Source organism: Dermacentor albipictus, chromosome 5, assembly GCF_038994185.2.
Source record: "Dermacentor albipictus isolate Rhodes 1998 colony chromosome 5, USDA_Dalb.pri_finalv2, whole genome shotgun sequence".
Taxonomy (NCBI): Eukaryota; Metazoa; Arthropoda; class Arachnida; order Ixodida; family Ixodidae; genus Dermacentor; species Dermacentor albipictus.
The window spans coordinates 25173627-25197628 of record NC_091825.1 but is presented as its reverse complement, the minus strand read 5'-3'; the positions used below and the strand labels follow the sequence as shown (position 1 = coordinate 25197628).

The 24002-nt window shown below is 46.2% G+C and overlaps 1 protein-coding gene and 1 pseudogene across 4 annotated transcripts in view; both read left to right on the top strand.

The window, feature by feature from the left end:
• Positions 1-22838, top strand: part of LOC135898293 (ABC transporter G family member 23-like) — a 222863-nt gene extending 200025 nt beyond the window's left edge. For all 4 annotated transcript variants that reach the window (XM_065427162.2, XM_065427161.2, XM_065427164.2 and 1 more), the window contains one exon: positions 22599-22838. In XM_065427162.2, the coding sequence (XP_065283234.1) occupies positions 22599-22810 (212 nt within the window). In that variant the 3' untranslated portion in view covers positions 22811-22838. The remainder of the gene's footprint in view (positions 1-22598) is intronic.
• Positions 11340-11518, top strand: LOC135898322 (U2 spliceosomal RNA; annotated as a pseudogene).
• Positions 22839-24002: the final 1164 nt, after the last annotated feature.

Sequence of the window (24002 nt, the reverse complement as noted above, 5' to 3'; positions counted from 1 at the left end):
TATATACGTGCAGCCGCATAACCTTCGATGAACTGACAGTTTCGACAAGCGCGGATACACGCAACCTTTTAAGGCTGGTGGCAACATCACTTCCTACCTCGTCAACTTTGAGAGGACGTGTACTAGAGCAGCACTCGCACAAGTAACCTGGTCGCAATGCTTCTTGACGTTACTTCCAAACGAAGCAGCGGACGTAATCGCGAGAATGCCAGACGAAGATGCGCGTGACTACAATGGAAAAGCTTCAGCCGAGGCGAGGGTACAGCTTGTCTGCAGACGCCTTAAGGATGAAGTTTCGTAACACGAGGCGCAGTCAAGGGGAGTCATTCTCGGAATTCGCCTATAAATCTATGAGCTTGTTGGAAGCATGGCTTGAAGGTGCCAATGCATACGAGAACAAGCAATGTCTGATTGAAGTGTTTGCGCTAGAGCAATTCTATACGTCTATTCCGGAGCAAATGCGCCTGTGGATTCAGGACAAGTCAAACGTGGAGACGGTGCAAATGGCAGCTAGTTTGGCTGACGAGTGCTGTTCCCGCAGAATGTAAAGTTTGGAAGAACTGCGAAAGAAACCGTCGGGAGCATTCAAGAAGTTTCAGAAGGGAGGGAGAGAAATGAACCAATGGAAACCCGACAATGTTCCCGCCCAAGTGCATGCGGTCAACCAAAACGTTCCAAGTGTGAAGAAAAACGACCGTTAGTCTGCCACAGATGCCAACAAACAGGCCATATCGCAGTAGGGTGCCGACAAGCAAATGTGTCCGTTAATCTGCTAACTGAGGAGAGCGATTTACTCTTGCCTTACACCTATGACATACGGTGAATAGCGTCAGTTGCAAGGTTCTACGTGACACAGGAGCTACATTTGATATCGTACACCCGTCGTTTGTTAAGCCCGAAGACTTTACCGGATCGTGTGTATGGTTGCGTCAGGTACTAGAGCCCGACACGAAGTGCTTGCCGGTAGCCAAAGTTGAAATGACGGGCGCCTTCGGCAAATTTCAAACTCAAGCTGCTGTTTCAGAAGAGCTCCCTCGAAAAAATCCCTCATATTTTTTCTAACAGATCAATGATGGACATGCAAAACGCAGGAATGAAACTTCATGCGAACCCTGTAGAGGTCGTCACGAGGTCCCGCACAAATGCGCGTACTAACGCTGCTCGTGCCGCCGAAATTCCAGAGCAAAACCATCCGCCACAAGCTGCCGCAACGAGCGAAACCGTTCCAGCCACACAAGCCGTTGGTAATGCCCCGGTCACTTCCGCGCCCGGAGACAAAACGATAAGTCCAGTCAGTGGAAATTTTCAACTTCTTGCAAAGGTAGACAAAAGCGTTCTCAAAAAGGATCAAGCGAACGACGAGTCACTGCAAACGTGCTGAGAAAGATCATGACAGAACCGAAAGGAACCAGTATCGTTCACTGTCAAAGACGATATCTTGTACCGAACATTCAAAAACTAGAGGGGCCGCTCTTTCGAACAGCTGGTAGTTCCCCAGAAGTATCGTGCTGCACTTCTCAATTTGGTTCACAGCAATAGCTGGGCTGGCCATTTAGGAATAAACAAAACTAAGAGCAGACTATTGAACGACTACTACTGGCCGACGTGCTTCAGTGAATCTGAGCAATGGGTACGTTCCTGCAACGTTTGCAAAGGAACGGGCGGCCAAACGAAAAACTCAAGGCACCTTTGGTCCGAATGCCTTTAAATGGCGAACCTTGTCGCAGATTGGTAGTCGACATTGTTGGTCCATTACCAGTAACATCGGCGGGCAACAAATACTTTCTAACACTCATTTGCCCTGGCACGAAGTTCCCGGAAGCATTGGTGTTACCGGAATGAAGCTCCACAGCAGTTGTAAACGCGCTACTCGGCGTTTTTGCCAGAATCGGATTTCCCAGTGAAATCAAGTGCGACCAAGGTTCTGTGTTTACAAGCGCGCTTACCACGACATTCCTGCAGAAATGTGGCATATGCATTCATCACAGCTCTACCACCCGCAAAGTAATTCAGTCGAAAAATTTAACTCAGTAATGAAGCGGATTCTGCGCGCGCTCTGCTTTGAGAAGGACACCCACTGGGATGCGGCTGTTCCCGCAATTCTCTTTGCTCTGCGCTCCATCACTCGCGAAGCAACTGGATTCACCCCGGTGGAACTTGTTTGCGGTCGAGCGCTTCGCTCCCCTCTGAACTTGCTAAAAGAAAGGTGGGAAGACAAATTTGTAGACGAATCCGTTGTCGAGTACGTGCTGACATTGTTGAAACGCCTACGTGAATCGCAAGAATTGGCGCAGATAAGTATGGCAGAAACGCAGCAACGCGCGAAGGTGTATTACGACAGATCTGCACGCACTCGAACCTTCAAGCAAAGCGACAAAGTGCTAATTTTGAAGTCGTCGAAGGCGAATAAACTAAAAGTAGCATGGGATGCGGCGGTCACGGTTAAGCAAAAGCTTTTCGACACCAATTAATGGGCAACGACGCTCGGTATAGCGCAACGACGTGACAATCGTCAAAAATTGTCAACCTTCGTATTGATAATTTTTCGTGAAAGCATAGCCTGCTAACCGACTGTCAACATGGGTTTAAGCAAAAGCGGTCTACGGAAACTGCTTTACGTATACAGAAGGAGCTTATTCTAGAGAACATCGACAGAAATTTCTGACTTTATGGTTATACTTAGACTTCAGCAAAGCCTTTGATAGGGTCAACCATAAATTTCTGCTGATAAAGCTGGAAAAATATGGCTTCCGAGGAATAACACTTGAACTTATCCGATCTTATTTAGAAAGCCGACATCAGTTTGTTGAAATTAATGAGTACACGTCGCAGATAAAACCTTTGACAGCGGGTGTGCCCCAAGGTAGCATCGTTGGCCCGATACTTTTCCTGTATTACATTAATGATATTGTACAAGTGACCGATATGTGTAAATTTGTCGCGTATGCAAATGATTGCTCTTTACTTTTGCGCTTTTCTTTACAGGTGAAGATTTTAAAGAAATAACGCCTATAGCAAGCTCCGTTTGTTATGGACTTCGAGCATAGTCTAAGGCAAACGATCTCATCCTCAATGAAACCACAACAAAATGCGTTACTTTTCATGCTCCGGGAAGTTCTACTATATTGCCAGATAATATTGTGTTGGGTCCGTATAAAATTAACATTACGTCATCCATAAAAACCCTAGGCGTAATATTCACAGCGCATATGTCCTGGAATGAACACGTTAGTCATGTTTGCTCAAAGGTACGAAAAGTTGTTGGTGTGTTAAATTGGAATCGAAGTGCGTTACCTTTTAAAGTTAAGCGTCTTATTTATCATGCTCTTTTCCATTCACACGTCAGTTACTGTTCACTTATATGGGGTAACACTACAGCGCAAAATAGTCAAATGCCGAAAATACTTCAAAAGAAAGCAATTCGGGCGATAGCGAACGTTTCTTTTTTCGGCCATACGCAAGAGCTTTTCCAATAAAACAGAATAATCAGAGCCCGTGGCATATATAAATTCAAAACATCATTGAGCTATAGAAATGCTATGCTGGGAAAACTCGATTCATTCCTAACCCTGGCAACTCTACAACAAAATAGAAGTGCATATTCATATCGTCACCAGGCACCATGGCAGATCCCTTTCTCACGTACTAATTATGGCTACCAATGCCTTAAACATACAACACCTTCCCTACTTAACTATTTCAACCAACAAAATGTTGATGTGTTATCTCTACACAAAACTAAAATATTGAATTTGTTCTTATAGATGTGTGTTGTTAACTGCTCTAACAGTTCCGCAGAACTTATCATGTACTCTCGTTGTGTTTATGCGTTCACACTTGTAACTATTATTCTTAGAATCCAGGTTTCCACTGCAGTGATTCTGCCCGGACCACATGGCAGGATTTGGGTTGTAAACTGGATGCTGCAAAGGGCGTCTTCGCGCTTGTAAAAATTCGAGGATGTGACGACGCCCAGGGCTGCGTTGTCGAGATGTCTGTCGCGAAAGCAGCAGTCTGTATGCAGATTTTATGTTTGTTTTGATTTTTAACATAGATGCACATATATATTTGCAAGTATGTAAAATAATTTCTAAAGAAAACGTTTCCTGATGGTAACTTGTGTTTATTGTACACGTCTGTGCAACTTGTTATATATATATATATATATATATATATATATATATATATATATATATATGTGTGTGTGTGTGTATGTACTATGTATATATTATGCGTACATTGCTTTTGCATTCTTATGATATATGCGGCTGGTTCTGTGTTAAATAATAATATGCAAGATAACAGATTGTAATTGTATAGTGGACGTAATTTGACACAACTGTATTATAACTAGTTTTTATGTAGTAACATGAAAATGTCTATGTATTTGTGTTTAAATATACTCTTATATCCACACTTTATGCGTGATTGTATTGCTACACCAGCCGCTACCGTGCCTGTGTGGGAGACCGGAGCTTTGTCAAGCCGAATAAATTTCGGCTTTTTTCCGGCTCTCCCTTTTTCATTTCATTTTCATTTTCTTTTTATTTCTACTCTTGCCATACAAATTATCAAACACTGACTGAACCCATAGCCAGAGGCTAGGATATCCAGTGGTGAAAATAAAAATCATGATGATGATGATGAATCTACCACTGCAATCTAATGAAGGCGTTTATCGAACGCACGGAGACGTTGATCATCGTCCTAAGCGAACCAGAGGGAATGAATGCTCCAGTCCCTCAAGTACCGACCCCTTGCTCTTCCCCGTCAACAGAAGAAATACTCGAATCTGTCGCTAAACAAGCTTCTTTAACATTCAAGCAAAGAAATGATCTAAAAGCGCTTGCACGCAACTTCAGCGATTTGTTCAGTCCCTATCCCGGTAGGACAAACCTTGTGGAACACGGCATTTAGTTGACATCTGACTAACCCTTCCGTACAAGGATGCACAGATTTTCGCCCCGTCATGAGAAGCTGCTGAACGATTCCGTTCAGAACACGTTGACACTGGGTGTAATTGTGCCAGGGGAAAGCGAATACCTGTCGCTGGTGTTTATCGTAGAAAGTCCTGGCAAGGAACGCCGACCCTGCATTGACTGTCGTAATCTGAATGCGATAACGAAAACGAAGACGTTTCCCATTCCTAATGTTGAGGCCTTGATCGAGAAGGTTTCCGCGACACACTGCGTTTTTACGTTAGATATGGTACGCGGCTTCTGGCAAGTACCACTCACGGAGAACGCCAGTAAGCTCGCCACTTTCACGACTCCGACAGGCTCATATCGACCTCTGGTGCTCACTTTTGGTCTCAAAAATGCACCGTTCGATTTTCAAAACTAATGAATCAAGTTCTCACAGGCACCGAGCCTTTCGCTGTGCCCTACCTAGATGACATCGCTGTTTTACCGAGCACTTGCCAACAGCATCTGGAACATCTGCAGCAGGTATTCCTTCGAATCCGTGAAGCAGGGTTGACTCTCAAACTGAGCGAATGTTGTCTTACAAGCACTGAAGTCCACTACTTGGGGCACGTTGTTGGCCAAGGGAAGCGACGTCCTTCCGAACTAAAAGTTGAGGCAATCACTAACTTTGCCAAAAACAAAGACTAACTTGCGTTCTTTTTTGGGTTTAACAGAGTACTGCAGAAGTTACGTTCCAAACTTCGCACATATCGGTCGTCCTCTCACAGACGCTCTACGCAAGACCGAGCCTACTATTGTGCGTTGGAATATGGCGCGTAAAGACGCATTTGCTGTGATTAAAAAATATTATTCTCAGCGAACCGGTTCCCGCAGCACAGGATTACTCTCTCCCTTTCTTAGTTCAGTGTGACGCCAGTGGCCGCGGAATGGGCGTTGTTCTAAGTCAGGTGAAAGAAAAAGGCGAGGAGCATCCTGTTGTCGATGCAAGTCGAAAGCTAACGTCACGCGAGCAAGCCTACAGCACAACAGAAAAGGAATGCGCTTGCTTGGTGTGGGCTCTCAAAAAGCTCTCGTGTTATCTTAAAGGCTCTTCCTTTGTTTTTGGAACCGATCACTCCCCCTTAGTGTGGTTGAACCAAATGTCAAATAGAAATGGTCGCTTGATGAGGGGCAGTCCAGCACTTCAACAGTTTGAGTTCCTATAGTGCGGCACAAGAAAGGCAAACGCCATGCAAATGTTGACTGCCTTAGCCGCATTGCCTAGGTTTTTTTCTTTTTGCTCGTGTGCATGCAAGTCGACGCAAGCCTTTTCATTCTCATGTTCGGTTTTCATGTGTTCTGCTCCCAGTGAATTCCACTGCCGGGCTTCACTAAGCTTGGGCGCGAGGTTCCTTCTGACGTAGTACCTGCGTTTCTTCCGCTCGTTCACTAAGCCACTTCAGAGCGTGTCGTGTCGGCTGACGGGATGAACCCTGCTCCAGAAGTCTGCGACAGGCTCCCTGTCACTACGTGCTCGGCAGCCTTTCGGCACTCAGCGAGCAGTGCTAATTATAAGCGTCGCCTCCTCCTGGGCGTCCCAGCCCCTCTCTACGGGCTTGTTGTTGAAGAAGCCACAGGGCCTTCTTCACCTATTCTGCGATGTCTAGCTCAACTTGCCCGCCTGTACCACCATGCACCTCGGCGTCTTCACCCATTCCAAGCGCAAACACAATGTGATCGTTCAAAACGCGTCAGTGCTGTGCTTGGACAATCTTGTTTCCCATCGTTGGCTACCTGTACCCACCTCCAGTTTTTCAAGAAGCGTCATCCTCTTGAACGCCTTCCGAAATGGGTAGCTTTAGCCGAGCTGTGACATTCGCGGTGCTGGTCTCATTGTACGTTGGGGCCTGCAGATAAGGTTGCCCCGCTTGCCACAATACCTTTTCTTTTTGCCACCCCCTGATTGGCTACTTAGCGCACAAAAAGCGCGTCGCTGAAGAAATAAACGTTATTGTCTTCCTGGCACTGCGTGGGCCGTCTGTTCCTTGGGCCGGTCGTCGTGCCTCCCTCGGCGTCTAGCCGCCGAGTACGTAACAGTCGATCTTGCCGGATTTTCTGCTGGCGTTGAGGCTGACGGAGCGCGCAGCGCGATGTGTGCGCGCATATTTGAGCCTACGATCAGTTTCGGAGATCATTTGTGTATTTCTGAATGTTCCATTCACTAACGTGACCTTATTGCAATACTATCCTCTATATATAAAAGCTGCGCTTTAGGATCAGTGAAACATAGGCGACGATCGTAGCAGCGTGGGTACCGTTCTGCTACGATAGGAGCTGTGCTGTTATAATTTGACAAGCGTTCAAACTGTTAGCTGCAGATTACATTGCGGGACTACTTGGTTCGCTCGATCAGGTTTACACCCATGAATGAAATTGTTTTGGTTGGTAATAATGGCATAGCAGTGTGAATTAAACTTCACCAGCAAAGTGACCGTCTAGGAACTGCGCGAGCGTCCTAAGCAGTGGTATGCTGGACTACAGATGTCTTTGTTCTATACCGCGCACGGGCCAAGCATACGGCATCAACGTTTATAGATGTATAAACGTTGTGCGGTGTGACTATGCGAGGTCGCATTGCTGCGCGTTAGCTTGCTTTCTCTTTCTTTTTCGAGAAAGAGGATGGTAACCGAATATTTTTCTTTCGGTTGGGTTCGTTGCGTTCTCTACGGCGCACTCACACATATTACAGAAATTTTGCCCTCAAAAATAGCCTTCGCATTCTTTTCATGCGATCCCTCTCATATATTTTGGATTTACAGGGCAGAAAGGCAATGCCGAAACACATAGCTTATACATGTATCATGCTGGTTCACCAACCGCAGTGATCGCTGTGTTGAGCAGCGCCATCGGCCTGAGACAGGAAACTAGCGTAGCCATATAGTGATTATAATTTTACTAGACTTGAAATGAGTAGGGAGGATGCCAGTTTATCACAAATGTTTGATAGCGCCTACCGCTTAGATGTTTCAGGGTTGCCTTAGGTTGGCCGTGCACGAGCATGCGCTCTTATGTTCTTATGGCCCCCAGCCGACCCAGCTCGCGCTGGCGGCTAGGGGCCAGGAACTGCTGGACGCATATGGGACCTGAGAAGAAGGTTCCACCCCATCTGGTGCCAGCGCGCACCAACCGTTATAATGGCTTAGTATAAAAGTTTATTCTCTCTCTCTTATGTTTTATGTTTTATTCCCTACGCCAAGCGATCAGATAGTGAGCAGATTTACCATTTCACGCTGGTAATACACAGATGCTGGTTCTCTACGTAGAATATACGCAAAATAGTTCACAACACATATACACCGAGGCCTATAATACCTGTCATATGCTTGCACCCGAAATATATATTTCCGCGTACTGTAGTTACTAATGCACCGAAAGGCTTCCCTGACTACCTTATGTGAACAGACAGTGCGTAAATTTCACAAAGTACGATCTAAGGGATCTCGAAATCGTTCGGCAGCACGCGACAGCAATGCTTTCAAGCAGCGCTGCGCCGGATCGCACAAGCCAGAGAGGAGGAAAGGCTCACCGCGCGCCCTTTCCTCCTCGACCGATGATAAGCTCTACAAACAAGGAGTGCGTTTGATCGGGCTTTTCAAACAACGCTGCGGGTTACGCCCGATGCTTACGTCGCTGGTTACGTAAATTTGACGTCAGGAGCTTGGAATAAAAATAGATTGGAATAGTTTTGCGTTACAGGGCCCTAGGTTCGAGATTTTGAACAAATGTGTCATGGGGTCCTCTGACGCGAAACTATTCCTCTCTCCTGGCGTCAAATTAACCTAACCACCGACACAAGCATCGGGTGGTAACCTGCAGAGTTGTTCGAAGAACCCAATCAAAAGCTCTTCCAGTTTATACGAGGTCATTTTTGTTTGCTTTTAAAGCGAATAGCATTGCCTACGTCGAGCGTTGTTTCTTAGCTAATTGTCCGACAAGAGGCCAGGCGCACACTGAAGTGGAGAGGGTTTCGGTGGGGACGAGCCAGCCACTGCGAAAGTAGATATCCGGATGAGGAATGTGGCGCCGGCAGCGGCGATTCGTCCATCTCGCAATGCTTAGCTTGCGGTGGGTGGTCAAAAATCACGGCAGCGTGCAACGGAAAGCTGAAAATGCCGCTAAAACGGAACCTCGGTGAAGAAGAGTCGGCAGCCCGATGTATACTTACCAAAAGGACTGGATAACGTTACACTTCCATGCAAAAATTGTCATTATACGCAAATAGATCCATGTAGCCCGGCCACTCCGAGTAGCCGGTGCCAGAGCGATCGGCAGGCAGTCATCTATTCCTTTCGAAACGGGGCCGTGTCCAGTTATTCAAGAAAAAGAATCTTGGTTTCTGTGGCATATTAATGCATCTTTAAAGCGTGCACGTCACTCTATCCAGGTGAGTTACCATGGTGCCAAGTAAGCGCAGTCCGATAACTTTCGACTAATAGCAGAAGACTGTATGACGAAAAAGGCGTCAAATAAGAAATAATTATTTTGCTTTTATTCCATCTGATTATGCATAATGTGTGAGTACCCGTCACATCAGATGGGGAGTTTTCGCGGTTATCTTGACGTCGCATGATAGACAGGCGATAGGGGGTGGCGAATTTTTTTTAACCAATCATGGAGAAGCCCTGCATAATTGGAATAGAAACAGTTTGGAATAGGTTTACGTTATAGGGCCCATGGTTTGTTGCGGATACAGCATATCGAGGCATAGTTATATTTCAGAGACGAGTAGCAAGAACTAGTGGTGAGTAATTTAGAGGACTAAGGTTTGCTAACATAACTTTCGCTTTAAACGGGTGATTTAAGTACAGGCGGGTGGTGTTGAGTAGCGACGGCATGTGATATGCAGTTTTAGAGTAGGCTGTCTAACGGACACCCACTGGATGCAGAGTACCTTCGGTTCTTGACTTAGAGTCAACCTCTCCAGTAAGTATCACCGTATAACCACTTGGTAAAATTCGGTGGCAGGTGTGCGTTCCCATTAGAACTTTAGGAAACAGACTGTAGACGTGGTAATGTCGGAACACCGGAAAGCGCGGGTGGGCACAGTTGCGTCCTGCCTGGTCCTGCCAGAGCCAGGCAGGATTCCGTAAAGGCTACTCAACAATAGACCATATTCACGCTATCAATCAGGTGATAGAGAAATGTGCGGAATATAACCAACCCTTATATATAGATTTCATTTATTACAAGAAAGCGTTTGATTCAGTCGAAACCTCAGCAGTCATGAATGCATTACGGAATCAGGATGTAGATGAGCCATATGTAAAAATACTGCAAGATATCTATAGCGGCTCCACAGCCATCGTAGTCCTCCATAAAGAAAGCAACAAAATCCCGATAAAGAAAGGCGTCATGCAGGGAGATACGATCTCTCCAATGCTATTCACAGCGTGTTTACAGGAGGTATTCAGAGGCCTGGATTCGGAAGAACTGGGGATAAGAGTTAATGGAGAATACCTAAGTAACTTGCGATTCGCTGATGATATTGCTTTGCTAAGTGACTCAGGGTACCAACTGCAATGCATGCTCACTGACCTGGAGAGGCAAAGCAGGAGGGTGGGTCTAAAAATTAACCTCCAGAAAACTAAAATGATGTTTAACAGTCTCGGAAGAGAACAGCAGTTTACGATAAGTAGCGAGGCACTGGAAGTGGTAAGGGAATACACCTACTTAGGGCAGGTAGTGACCGCGGATCCAGATCATGAGACTGAAATAATCAGAAGAATAAGAAAGGGCTCGGGTGTGTTTGACAGGCATTCTCAGATCATGAGCAGCAGGTTGTCATTACCCCTCAAGATAAAAGTTTGTAACAGCTGTCTCAGCTGACTCACATACGGGGCAGAAACCTGGAGGCTTAAGAAAAGGGTTCTACTTAAATTGAGGACGACGCCACGAGTTATGGAAAGAAGAATGATGGGTGTAACGTTAAGGGATAAGAAAAGAGCAGATTGGGTGAGGGAACAAACGCGAGTTAATGACATCTTAGTTGAAATGAAGAAAAATAAGCGTGCATGGGCAGGACATGTAAAGAGGAGGGGAGATAGCCGATGGTCATTAAGGGTTACGGACCGGATTCCAAGGGAAGTGAAACGTATCAGAGGGCGGCACAAAGTTAGATGGGTGGATGAGATTAAAAAGTTGCAGGGACTACATGGCCACTATTAGTACATGACCGGGGTGGTTGTAGAAGTATGGGAGAGGCCTTTGCCTTGCAGTGGGCGTAACCAGGCTGATTATGATGATGACGGATTCATTCACCCTGATTTTTCATACATTCGCGTGGACGACGGGACCGTCGCCACGGGTGAGCGGAAGGAACGGAAAGGAGATACGGAAGCGCTTGGAACGCGGGTAAACAGAGGGCCGTGCGAACGTAGACCTGGCCGACGCGGGTCAAAGTGTAGTATCTGTTGTCAGCCTAATATCTGATACGGGTTGTACTTGAAAGCAAGATATTAACATTTATTTCAAGTTGGTGGAATGCTTGAAGCCTGCTTCACCAGCGCAGTGGGTCAGCTCGGTATAGCACTATCTTCGGAATCGGCCCACGGTTTCTTTTTTTTTTGCCTACGGACATCGATTCGCTAGAAACTAGCTATGTGCAGCTTCGTTGTATAAAACAACACTAAATGGAACATGGCTGCCGAAGCAATAGTTGCGTGCACTTTCGTCGAACGCACTGTCTCCTAGGTTGTCGCTGTCAACGCTGCCAATCTGGCCTACGACTCCTGCTCTATGCGTCGGTACGGCGGTGAGTCTACACTATGTGCTAGACAACTCCCTCTGCGCATACGCGCCACTATACGCACGTTGCAGCAGTGGCTCGCAAATGGCGCCTCATCCCACACCGAAAGTTAAGCAAGGCGTATTGAGTGGTCTAATTTCTCTACCGTCGACACAAATAAAAGTATGCGTGCGCGAGCTCAGAACATCCCGTGGGGTCAAAAAATCAATCCGAACCTTCTGCGACACCATCTCACGGGGATACATGAGACACGAGTAATCATCATCTGACCGACATGTTGGCTCGAAATTGCTCTCGACCCGAAGCGAGCAGTGGTACTTGTAACAGAAAGTAGCGCAAAAATAGACACACTTACTTAAGAGTGTGTTCGGAAAACGAGCACGAAACAAGTACGAAAAACGATTGCTACACTCGTGCTGTTTATGAACCACTAAACCGGCATGAACCACAAAATGCATGTGTATAGGTACACCCTACATATTTTGGGCTACACTCAACATATTTTACCTTACGTATTTAGCGGCCCATGCAGGTGAATAAATCGTGTGAGCGTAGCGCTTGTTCTTTGTACCATCCCACGTGATTGCGCCTGTTTTTGTCCCCCTTTATGTTGCAAGTACGTGTCATATGCAAGGCCCCGTGAAATTTCTTTACTACACTAGTGTACATCATCTCGGGCAAATGCTTCAGATATAAACCCAGAAACTTTTAGCGCATTAAGGCCATCCTTGAGGTAACTTCGTACGGCACGGGCCCTGAGCAATCAATTAGGCACTGCATGCATGCGTTCACCACACAGCGGATACCCGGCCCATTAGTATAGTTGGAGGAGGACTAGATGTTGGGCTAGCTTGTCTTCTACGCGGGACCCATGACACGCATAACAGAATGGGAGGAAGGGGGTTTTCTTCTTACGGCAGAAAGCTACATATAGTTGGATTTCTGATAAATGACACATTTCCAGTTCGTCGGAAGAAAGAAAATTCAGAGAGTAAAAGAGAACAGGACAGGCGACCACTGGTTTATCTGACTGTTGACATTATAAGTCTCAAGAAGAAATCTGAAAAGAGAGGACGTCCTGTTCTCTATACTCAAGACAATTTTTCTACCACATGATCAGAGGCTTTACTTCGTGCGTCTGATCTAGTATTGCTTGTGACACATCCCTTTGTGTATGGCTTATTAAGCGAAAGCCTTAGACCTCTGTTTCAAAGTCCCGTTGTGAGCTACAGAAAATATCACGTGACCGAAGGAAGGCAGGAAGCGAACTAAAGCATGTGCACCCGCGTATAAGAGATGATTAATGATTAGCAGAGTAATGATTGATTAGTGATAGGATTAAGTTGAATTCGGTTGTATTACGGAGGATTAAGGTGAATGAAAGTCGATGAAGGTACATTAGGGTGAATGAAGGTGAATCAACGTGCATAAGGGAGGACTAGGTTGGATTAAGGTCGATGAAGGTGAATTAGGGTTCATGAAGGTGTGTTGAGGTGCAATAAGGACAATTATAGTGGATTAGGGTGGATTAAAGTGCATGAAGAAGGATAAGGGTGGCTTAAGAAGGATTAATGTGCATTAAGGAGGATTATGGTAGGCTAGGGTGAATTAAAGGGAATGAAGGAGGATTAGGGTGGATTAAGTTGGATTAGGGTGGACTAAGGTGGCTGAATGTGGATTCGGCTTGATTGAGGTGAATTAAGGACGATTATAGTGGATTAGGGTGGATTAAAGTGAATGACGAAGCATTAGGGTTGATTAAGGAGGAGTTAAGTGCATTAAGGAGGGTTAAAGTACATTAAGGTCGATGAAGGTGGATTAAGGTGCATTAATAATGACTTTCGTGGGTTATGGTGAATGAATGATGATTAGTGAATGAAGGAGGATTAAGGTCGATGAGTGTGGATTCGATGGATTAATGTCATTAGGAGGATTATTGTTTACTCATCGGTCTTAATACTCAATGAACCCTAATTCACCTTAGTCCACTCTAATCCACCTTTATGCTTCTTCATCCACCTTAATAATCCCAATCCACCTTAATACAACCTAATCATTCTACATCGCCCCTAATGCACCTTAGCCTACCTATATGGTCTTAATCCTCCTTTATCAGCCTTATCCGCCGTAATCCGCCTGAACTCTCTTTCATCCACCTGAATCCTTATTCATGCACCTTAATCCAACTTAATCCTGCCTAATAGTGCCAATATACCTTAATACACCCTGATCCACCTTTATCAAACCTAATCCAGCTTCATGGTCCCTAATCCAGCTTAATCTACCCTAATCCAACCTAATAGGTCTTCATCCTCCTTTATCAGCCATAATTCACCTCAATGCACATTAATCGACCTTAATCTTCCTTTATCCACCTTTATCCGCCCTAATCCTTGTTCATGCACCCTAATCCACCCTAATCGGTCTTAATACCCTTTCACCAACCCTTCACTTTATTCCACCATAACCCGCCTTAATCCCCCTCCACCCACCTTAACTTTCATTCATGCATCTTAATCCTTAATCTTCTTTAATACACTCGAATCAACCTTAATGCTCCCGAATTCACCTTATGTCAATCACTAATGATTCATTAATTAACTCGGGTAATCATTCTTTTATACAGGGGTGGACATGCTTTGGATCACCTCTGGCCTTCTTGGGTCACGTGATACTTCCAGTTTACAACGCGACCTTGAAACACAGAGATCTAAAGGCTTTCGCCTTAAAACTTAAAAAAACTAAATGTTGTCTAGCTAACGCTCGTCACCTGCGATACCACGGGTATGCTTGCCACTAATCGCAAAGCAGAATCTATAATGCTGCACTTCCGACTGAATAACAACAGTTAGCGACGTGCAAGATGATGGAGCCGCCCCAGAATATTAAGCATACTGAGGACAACCGCAACAAAAACGCTGGTGAGCAGGCTGGAAGAATTAAAAAAAAATGCTGCATTACGGGATGCTTTGCTACGAGCTATAAGAAAGACGCCTCAGCTCGCAAACAACGCTGTTTTTTGTCTGAACAAAGTTCTTTCGGCCAATGTCATGCAGCCACTGCTTCCTGCGCAAGCCGTCACGCTTTCCTTGTGGTAACATAAAAACGGCATAACCATCTTTAGGCTTCTTGCTGCAGTTATATGCGCAACAGCCCGGCATAGCGCTAGAACATAGAGCAGGAAACACAGCGTACAACGTTTGCTACGCCGAGCTAAATCACCGAGCCAGCCGTGCTCAGGAGGAAAATGGCGAGAATGAAAAAGAAAAACACAAACAAAACTCAAGATCCGCGCGTTTCCAATGGCAACGGCAGCGAGTCCAATTGTCGTACAGAAAAATGGGGGCAAAACTGGTTACCGCGGGGGAACGCGCAAAGGGTGAGGAAGAGGCGACACGTCGCGCAGCGGCGGCAGAGTTCAAAGAGCGTCGTTACCTTTAAATTATCAAGGTACTTTACGTACCAGTAAATAGCGACACTTTCCTCCTCGCGGTGCTTTCCTCCCCGATTCTCCTCGCCCGCCGGCTGCACACGGCACACTTTTTATCCCGGGCTCCCGCGGACAGGCCGCAGCATTTTATGGAGGCGTGTTATTTTTAGTTATTTTGGGATAGTTGCGCGCCCCAGTGGTGTTGAAAATTTTGAGAAATGCTGATAACAGCATCGCTAATGCTGAGGGCAACGTTTATGAGGCAGTTGGTATTTTCTTAAAACCGTATGAACAGGCTAGACTCATGTAAAAGGAACTTTGAGGCGAGTTCTATATTCCAGACAATTTTTCCGCCACATATTTGAGATGCATTACTTCGTGCGTCTGATCTAGCATTGCTTGTGGCGCATCGCTTTGTGTGTGGCTTATTAAGCGAAAGCCTCTTTGTTTCAAGGTCGCGTTGTGACTGTGACGCGTTGTGTGGCTGCCTTAAGGAACATTATCGGGGATTAAGCTGAATGAAGGAGGATTAGGGTGGATTAAGGTGCATAAATGAGGGTTACGCGGGATTAAGGTAGATGAAAGAGGATGAAGGTGGATTATGGTGAATTAATATTGGTTAAGGTATATTAGGGAGTATTAGGGCCGATTAAGGTGGATGAAGGACTAGCATGGATTGAGGTTTATTACAGTAGGCTTTACAACATTAATACTCCGTCATCAACCTTAATCCATCCTAATCCTCCTTAATCTTTGTTCATGCACCTTGGTCCTCCGTAATATACCCTAATTGGTCTTAGAGCTCCTTCATCAAGCTTAATTCACCTGAATGCGCCTTCATCCACCTTAATCTTCCTTCATACACCTTAATCCTTATTCATACACATTAATCCCGCTTAATTCACCCTAATACACCTTAATACACCGTAACCCACCTCCATCAACCCTATTATATCCTAATCGATCTTAATCTTCCTTTATGAACCCTAATTTACCTTAATCTACCCTAATCGACTTTAATCCTCCTGAACCCACCTTATTCCTCCCTAATCCTTGTTCATGTAGCCTAACCACCTTAATCGGCCCTAGTACTCCTTCGTCAATAATAATTCAACCTAATCCACCCTAATCCTCCTTCGTCCACCTTAATCCGCTTTCAACACCTATGTCCTTATTCACCTTAATCCTCCGGAATCCATTCTAATCCACCTTAATTCAATCACTAGTACAGGGGTGGACATGCTGGGCCGCGTCTGGCGTTCCTTAGGTCACGTGATACTTTCTGTTCACAACGCCACCTTGAAGCATACTGATCTAAAGGCTTTCGCCTTAAAACCTAAAAAGCACAATGTGGACTAGCTAGCGCTCATCACCTGCAATACCACAGGTATACATGCCACTAATTTTTTTAGGGCTCGCATTCATTGTATCTGACTGACGCACAGAACGAAATAAGCTAGAAATAACATCTCCTTTATAAGCCGCTATATAAATTTTCAGTAAAACAGGCAGCGGATCCTAAAAATCGCGATACGTGCGATCGAGAGGCTGTATCTTCACACCTAATCGTTCACAGCGGAAGCAGAATCTAGACTGAATAACAACATCTGGCGACGTGCGAGGTCATGGAGCCGCCGCAGCATATTAGGTATACTGAGGACAACCGCATGTTCATGCAACCTTCAAATTGCCGCAACAAAAACGCTGGTGAGCAGGCCGGAAGAATGAAAAAAATGCTGCATTACGGGATGCTTTGCTACGAGCTATAAGAAAGACGCCTCAGCTCGCAAACAACGCTGTTTTTTGTCGGAACAAAGTTCTTTCGGCCAATGTCATGCAGCCACTGCTTCCTGCGCAAGCCGTCACGCTTTCCTTGTGGTAACATAAAAACGGCATAACCATCTTTAGGCTTCTTGCTGCAGTTATGTGCGCAACAGCCCGGCATATATCGCTAGCACATAGAGCAGGAAACAGCGTACAACGTTCGTTACGCCGACCGAGCCAGCCGAGCTGAGGAGAAAATGGCGTGAACGAAAAAGAAAAACACAAGCAAAACGCAAGATCCACGTGTTTCCAAGGGCAACGGCAGGGACACCAATCGTCATGCAGAAAAACGGGGGCAAAGGTGGTTGCCGCGGGAGGTACGCGCGAGGGTCGAGGAAAAGGCGAAGAGGTTGCACGGCGGCGGCAGAGTTCAAAGAGTGGCGGTACTCTGAAATTATCAAGAGACTTTAGGTACCACTGCTGGGTCACGCGTGCGTCTGAGGGCGCGCGGCTGCCGTTCCTGAGGAGAAGCAGTTAGGCGTCCATGTGTCAGTTTATCCTGCGTCTGTCAGTCTTCCTGCGGCTTCCGTCGTGCGGCGCAACTCAGATGGTACTCTCCCCCACGACCGTAAAGCTGGCGCGAACGAGCGGGAGAGCTGGAAATGACGATAAAAGAGGGTGTTTAACGGTTATATCGGCCGCATTTGGCTGGCAGTGAAGAAAATAGAGGCAATGACTGAAGAAACAAAAAAATCACTTATGGTTAGGATATTTCTTAACGTCAATCTTGAGCGCAGCTGTCTCTATAGATGCTTTGAATTCGCGATATATTGTGGCAAATAATTCGATCTTAACGACAAGATTCTCTTGGCGGCTGCGCTGAGCGTCTGCTCGGGCAGCTCCTTTAGCAGCAGCGGCAAGCGAAGCATTCCCACCGGTTTGTTCACTCATTGCTCACAAACAAAGCGTGAACATGAGAACGTGTGGCTCGCGTGGAGCCCATTCTCTAGCGGCGGCGGCCCAGGTGACGTAGCGCATGCGCAATGGGTCCGAAGCCCACACCAGTGTTTAGTTTCCATTATGGTATCCCTGCACGCGCTCGCTGCATGCCTGGTCGCAGCCGTAGAGAAGAACGTCTCGAGTGGCACTCTGATTTCCCCTCACGCTCTCGCCATACTCTCCTCATCCGCTTTCCTCCTCGCGCTCTCTTCGTTGTCGCCGTCTTTCATCCCCGCTTCGTTCCGCATTCGCTCTTTCATCCTTCGCTGTGCTCGTTGGTTCGGTTACGCCGACGCTCACTGAAGGAACGGGCGCCCAAAAGCTGCACTCAAAAAGGGTCTGCACTAAGGCGTCGCTATACAAGACCCAGCAGCACACACCGTGTCACGCTCGTAGCGACCCATGAATTACTTGAGGGAACATGCATGAGCTAGCAGTTATGCATGGTTGTTCAGCCTGTATGGGAATAATTGATGGGTAGCACACAGGCACGTACCCAGGATTTTTTTTCGGGGGGGGCCCAACACCTTCATCATCATCATCATCATCATCATCATCATCATGTTTTATGTCCACTGCAGGACGAAGGCCTCTCCCTGCGATCTCCATTTACCCCTGTCCTGCGCCAACCGATTGCATGCAGCTAGCGCCCGCGAATTTCCTAATTTCATCGCTCCACTTAGTGTTTTGTCGTCCTCGATTGCGTTTTCCTTCTCTTGGTACCCATTCTGTAACCCTAATGGTCCAACGGTTATCTAACCGGCGCATTACATGGCCTGCCCAGCTACATTTTGTCCCCTTGATGTCAATTAGGATATCGTCTATACCCGTTCGCTCTCTGATCCAAACCGCTCTCTTTCTCTCTCTTAACGTTATGCCTAGCAATCTTCGTTCGATCGCTCTTTGCGCGGTCCTTAGCTCATTCTCAAGTCTCTGCCCCATATGTCAGCACTGGCAAAATGCACTGATTGCACACCTTACTTTTCAATAACAATGGTAAGCTTCCAGTCAGGAACTGGCAATGTCTGCCGTATGCGATCCAACCTATTTTTATTCTTCTGTGAATTTCCTTCTCATGATCAGGGTTCCCTGTGATTAATTGACCTAGGCAAACGTACTCCTTCACACTCTCTAGTGGCTGACTGGCGATCCTGATCTCTTGTTCCTTTGCCCGGCTATTTATCATTATCTTCATCTTCTGCATAATAATATTCAACCCCACTCTTGCACTCTCTCTGTTAAGGTCTCCAATCATTTGTTGTAACTCGTCTGCATTGTTGTTGAATAGAACAATGTCATCGGCAAACCGAAGGTTGCTGAAATATTTGCCGTCGATCTTTACTCCTAAGCCTTCCCAGTTTAATAGCTTGAATTCTTCTAAGCACGCAGTGAATAGCTTTGGAGAAATTGTGTCTCCCTCTCTGACCCATTTTCCTATAGGTATCTCCATGCTTTTCTTGTGTAGAATTAAGGTAGCTGTAGAACCTCTGTATATATTCTTACGCGAAGGACGAGCCAGTAAGACGAGAAACTATTTACAGATTATATTTACAACAATGGTTGCAGCGCTGACCGGTTAGATTCACAGCGCGAGCCCAGTTCATTCTTCCTCCTCTTTTCTTAAGTGATGGCACCCACGCACCTCGTTCAAACAAACAAATACCACACGCATGTAGCAATATTTTTCAAGCTTTTTACGTAAGCGTTCTGTAGTCCTTGATTACGTGATGATGATGTGTGGTTTTTTGTGGCGCAAGGGCCAGGTTTGGCCAAAGAGCGCCATGACAAGTGGTAATGTTGATGGTGTATTATGAAGATGTGACTTGGCTGTAGAGTGGCCTAAAAATATTCGCTGTAAAGTGCGTAAAATCTACGTACTATAAAATTATGGCGATGACTAATGAATACTATGAACATTAAAATCCATCGTACAAGAATGATGCAAAATATAAAATGTATAAGATGGTAAAATAACTTGGAGCACTGCTGCCTCGCCAGAGCCCTTGAAAACAAGGGTCTAGAGGCATGTGCTATACCAAGGAGCTATCACAGCGGCGTCCTCTGAAGAGAGGAAGTCCTTGATTACGTAGTGCCTCTAGACTGCTGGTATCTCTACTGAATCATATGCATTTTCGTAATCTATATAAGCCACATAGAGAGGCTTATTGTACTCTGCAGATTTCGCGATAGCCTGAATGATGACATGGATGTGATCCATTGTAAGGTATCTCTTCCCGAAGCCACCCTGTTCCCTTGGTTGACAAAATCCAGTGTTGCCCTTATTCTATTTGAGATTATTTTGGTAAATATCTTATATAATACTGGGAGCAAGCTAATGGTCCTATAATTTTTCAATTCTTTAATGTCTCCTTTTTTGTGGTTTAGTATAATGTCCGCATTCTTCCAGTTTTCTGGGACCCTTGCAGTCGATATACACTTCGTATAAAGAGCCGCCAGTTTTCCAAGCATTATGTCCCCTCCATCTTTGATTAAATGGACTTATTCCACCTTCTCCTCCCGCTCTTCATCGTTTCATGTCTTGCAGCGCCCTTCTGACCTCATCGCTAGTTATAGGATAGTTTCTGTATCCTGTTCATTACTGTTTCTAATTGAGGTATCGTGACTCCTCTGGGTACTGTATACAGGTCAGCTTAGAATTTTTCCGCTGCTTTTACTGTATCTTCGAGATTGCTTATGATATTATCCCTCTTATCGTATAGTGCATACATCATGGTTTGTCCTATGCCAGGTTTCTTTTTTACTGATTTCAGGCTGCGTTCATTTTTTTACGGCTTCTTCAGTCTTTCACATGCTATAGTTTCGAATATCAGTTATTTTCGCCTTGTGGATCAGTTTTGACAGTTCCGCAAATTGCGTAACGCTGTGCGGCCGCCAGTCCCATACAACCGCGTAGAGCGCAGGACTCTGCGATTCTAGACGTACTGCGCTCACCGAGAAAGGTTAGAAAAACACCCACATAAGTACAGCAGAGAAGTGGCTACGTGAGGCGGTTCGACCGATAACTGTAGAAGCGTCATTCAAAGCAAGTAATTATTCTCCACTTCCGGCGGCGTTTTCTCTACTTCCTTTTTAAATAAAAAGATGTTGATCCATAAATATTCTCATAAACAACGGCTAACATTTTTATTATTCGCTTTTGCTTGCAGTTTGGTTGTTTCGTTGGCTCTCTCCCTTAGTAGATCGTTTAATTTCTCAACTCCTTGTGATTTTTGTTTCCGGTTTCCAATTTTGCACAAAAAGTGCTATACAATTAGGGAAAACAGACGAGGTAACGGGCGACAGTCATCTTGCTTGTGGGTTTAAGGGTTATTGCAGGGCTTCATGATGGACGTTCTTTCACATTATTTTATTTCCCACCTTATCTAACCTATATCACGTGTATATGGTTCCGGGCATCTGCCAGCGTCGCGGCGAGCCGTAACTCAAGGAAATAATGAAGCAAAGGGAAAAGTTAAACGCAATTGGTGTTTTTTCCGGCCGCAACTCGTTCCATGAGAGTACAGACCAGCTGAGTAACAGCCGCATCCCTCTCCTGGTCCCAGGATCAGCCTAAACAAAGAAGGTTGAACTAACAAAAGCAACAGCTATGCGCGTGACGGTTGAATAGATGGTGACAACTGAGCGCATCTCGAGTTAATCGCGCGGGTGCGGAATCTATGAGAAAACTGTCCTTCACATTACAAGAGATGCCGATAACTACCGCCATATAAAAGGAGTGAAAAAGGCAGCATAAGGCTGACCGATGAACAGCTGCTAAGTCTCAACATTATTCTGGCAGCGCCTTAGGAATGTGTGAGGAGTGGTGGCGTGGGTGGGGAGGGGGGGGGGGGTATGTCACTTGATTTCGGGGGGGCCCGGGCCCCCCCGGGCCCCCCCCTGGGTACGTGCCTGGTAGCACATGAATTTGCTTCGACTTCGTTCTTCTGACTTCGGACAGCTTTCCTACTTTGCAAGTTGATCAACTTGAACACAAAATTCCGTTTTATAGATGAAATGATTCATGCTAATTATGAATGTGCGCAGAGCCTTACTGCTTGGCTATGTTTGAATATCGAATACTTTTCGAATAGTTGTCGAATAATGAACGGCTGTTTCCACCCAATAATATAATATGATCTTCGCACCCTAGTGTCTTCAAAACGCTTAGAAACTTTCCGTCACTACATTGCACATTTTGCAGTGTTCTTCGCTGAAAGCGCAAATTGAGCATTAGGAAGAAATAAGCCCTCTGTCCTCCTGTTCACGGCTCTTGCGCCAATGTAAGTGATACTGGTTCAGCCGGAAACACCTGCTTCCTTGAGTGACGTATACCGCATGTTCCGCTACGTAACTTCCCGTGATTAATATCTATTGGGTGGAATAAAATTTATCGCACCTTCAGCTCCAATTTTCTGTTTTATCGCGCGTAATTGACGAATTAAGGTATCCGAGAACTATTCGTGAAATATTTGTATTTACAAATAGTGTTTATTCGGTTCCAAGACCGAAGTCAATTGGACAAAATTCGATTATTTCGATATGTTCCCACACCTCTGATAAAGCGTGAGAAATGATGCCTCAATAACGTCCGACGCCGCAAGCACGTATCCGCCGTTTACCCACCACGTAGGCTGAGCGGTCGCAGCGGTCATTGTTGTCCGATGCACGCGTATCGAGATATACTTCACCCTCGCAGGTGTACTGTGGCCGGTGGAGGGCACACCGGCGGTGCTCCGTCCCGTGAGCTGGTCGGTGCCACAGGCTCTGCCTGCGCACGCCATGCGCGGCGTGATGCTGCGCAACTACACCTTCGACGACTCGCACGTGGTGCAGGCGGTCGGGGCAACGAGCCTCTGGACGGTGGCCTTCATGGCGCTCTCCATGATCATGTACTCGCTCTCCAAGTGAAGCGGCACGCATTATAAAGACGATTGTACTATGCCTCTTGTCCACCTGTCTCACTTGTCGCGACTCGCCCTTTATTTGGCGGCTCGCCTTTACCAGAAAGAGGGAGCTGCTCTGTGCCAACCGGTCGCACATGTCCGTTGTGTGCAATCCTATGTGGACAGAAGTAATTCAACAGGTAATCGTAGGGGCCACGTGATATTACGCGTGGAATCGGAACCCGGAATTGTAATGAACAGTTCTTGCACGCATTCGTGCAGCATTGACGTGAAGGCTGCCTACTGACAACTATCAAAACAGGTATTGCTCATAAGCCTGCTTTTCTTTTCCCATGGGACGGCCACGTGTTGTCACATTTTTGACATGCATTACATAAATGACAATCTTTGCAATTGTAGGTCTCGTTATCGGCCGACAATTTTTTCCCACCTATCCCCTCTTCCTTTCTTTCTTTTCACTCACTTGGTTTATTCCTAGCGTACTTCTTTGAAGCGAAAAGCTTCACTACGCTAGTAAACACCGCGTATGTCGGTATTGGCTCCGTAAGCGTGTTCGGAGTCGGCGCAGGTGGTCACTGCCGCGCGCTATGCGTCATCGTTTGACGTTCGCCGCAAGCGCGTGTTTATCGCGGAGGCCGACTATATTGGCCTCGAGCTCCACCACTGGAAAAGCTGGCGCCACCGTCGGCGTGACGTGCTAGGAGGGATCACGTGGACATAGCGGCCGCGTCGGCTGCTTCGGGCGCGCCGAAGCGAGCTGAAAACGAGTTTAAATTCCCTTGTACGCTGCCGTCCTCATTTAGTGGCGAAATTTTCCCGCTTCGAGTGTCTCCCTTACAACGCTTGAAAGCACTACAATAGGTAGTGGCTGCCTTTGAAGGCGCGCAACATGGTAGGCTACTGCTCGGTGCTTCAGGGCCGGACGCACATAACGGAGCCCGGTGTCAGCCTTATTCACACGTAGTCGCAGGACAAGAAGCTGCGTGAAGCTTAGCTCGCGAAACGTAAAACCGGAAAACAGTCATCGGCTACAACTCGGGTATGCAGCAAGCACAGACGCGAGGAAGATTTCTGCTACGGCGCCCGGTCTGCGATGTTATGAAAACGCGCACTGAGACGCTCGCCCGTGTCCGCTGCCCGACTAATGTCATGACGGTTTGGTCTATGAACTTGTCGATGCTGTAGATACTGGCAAG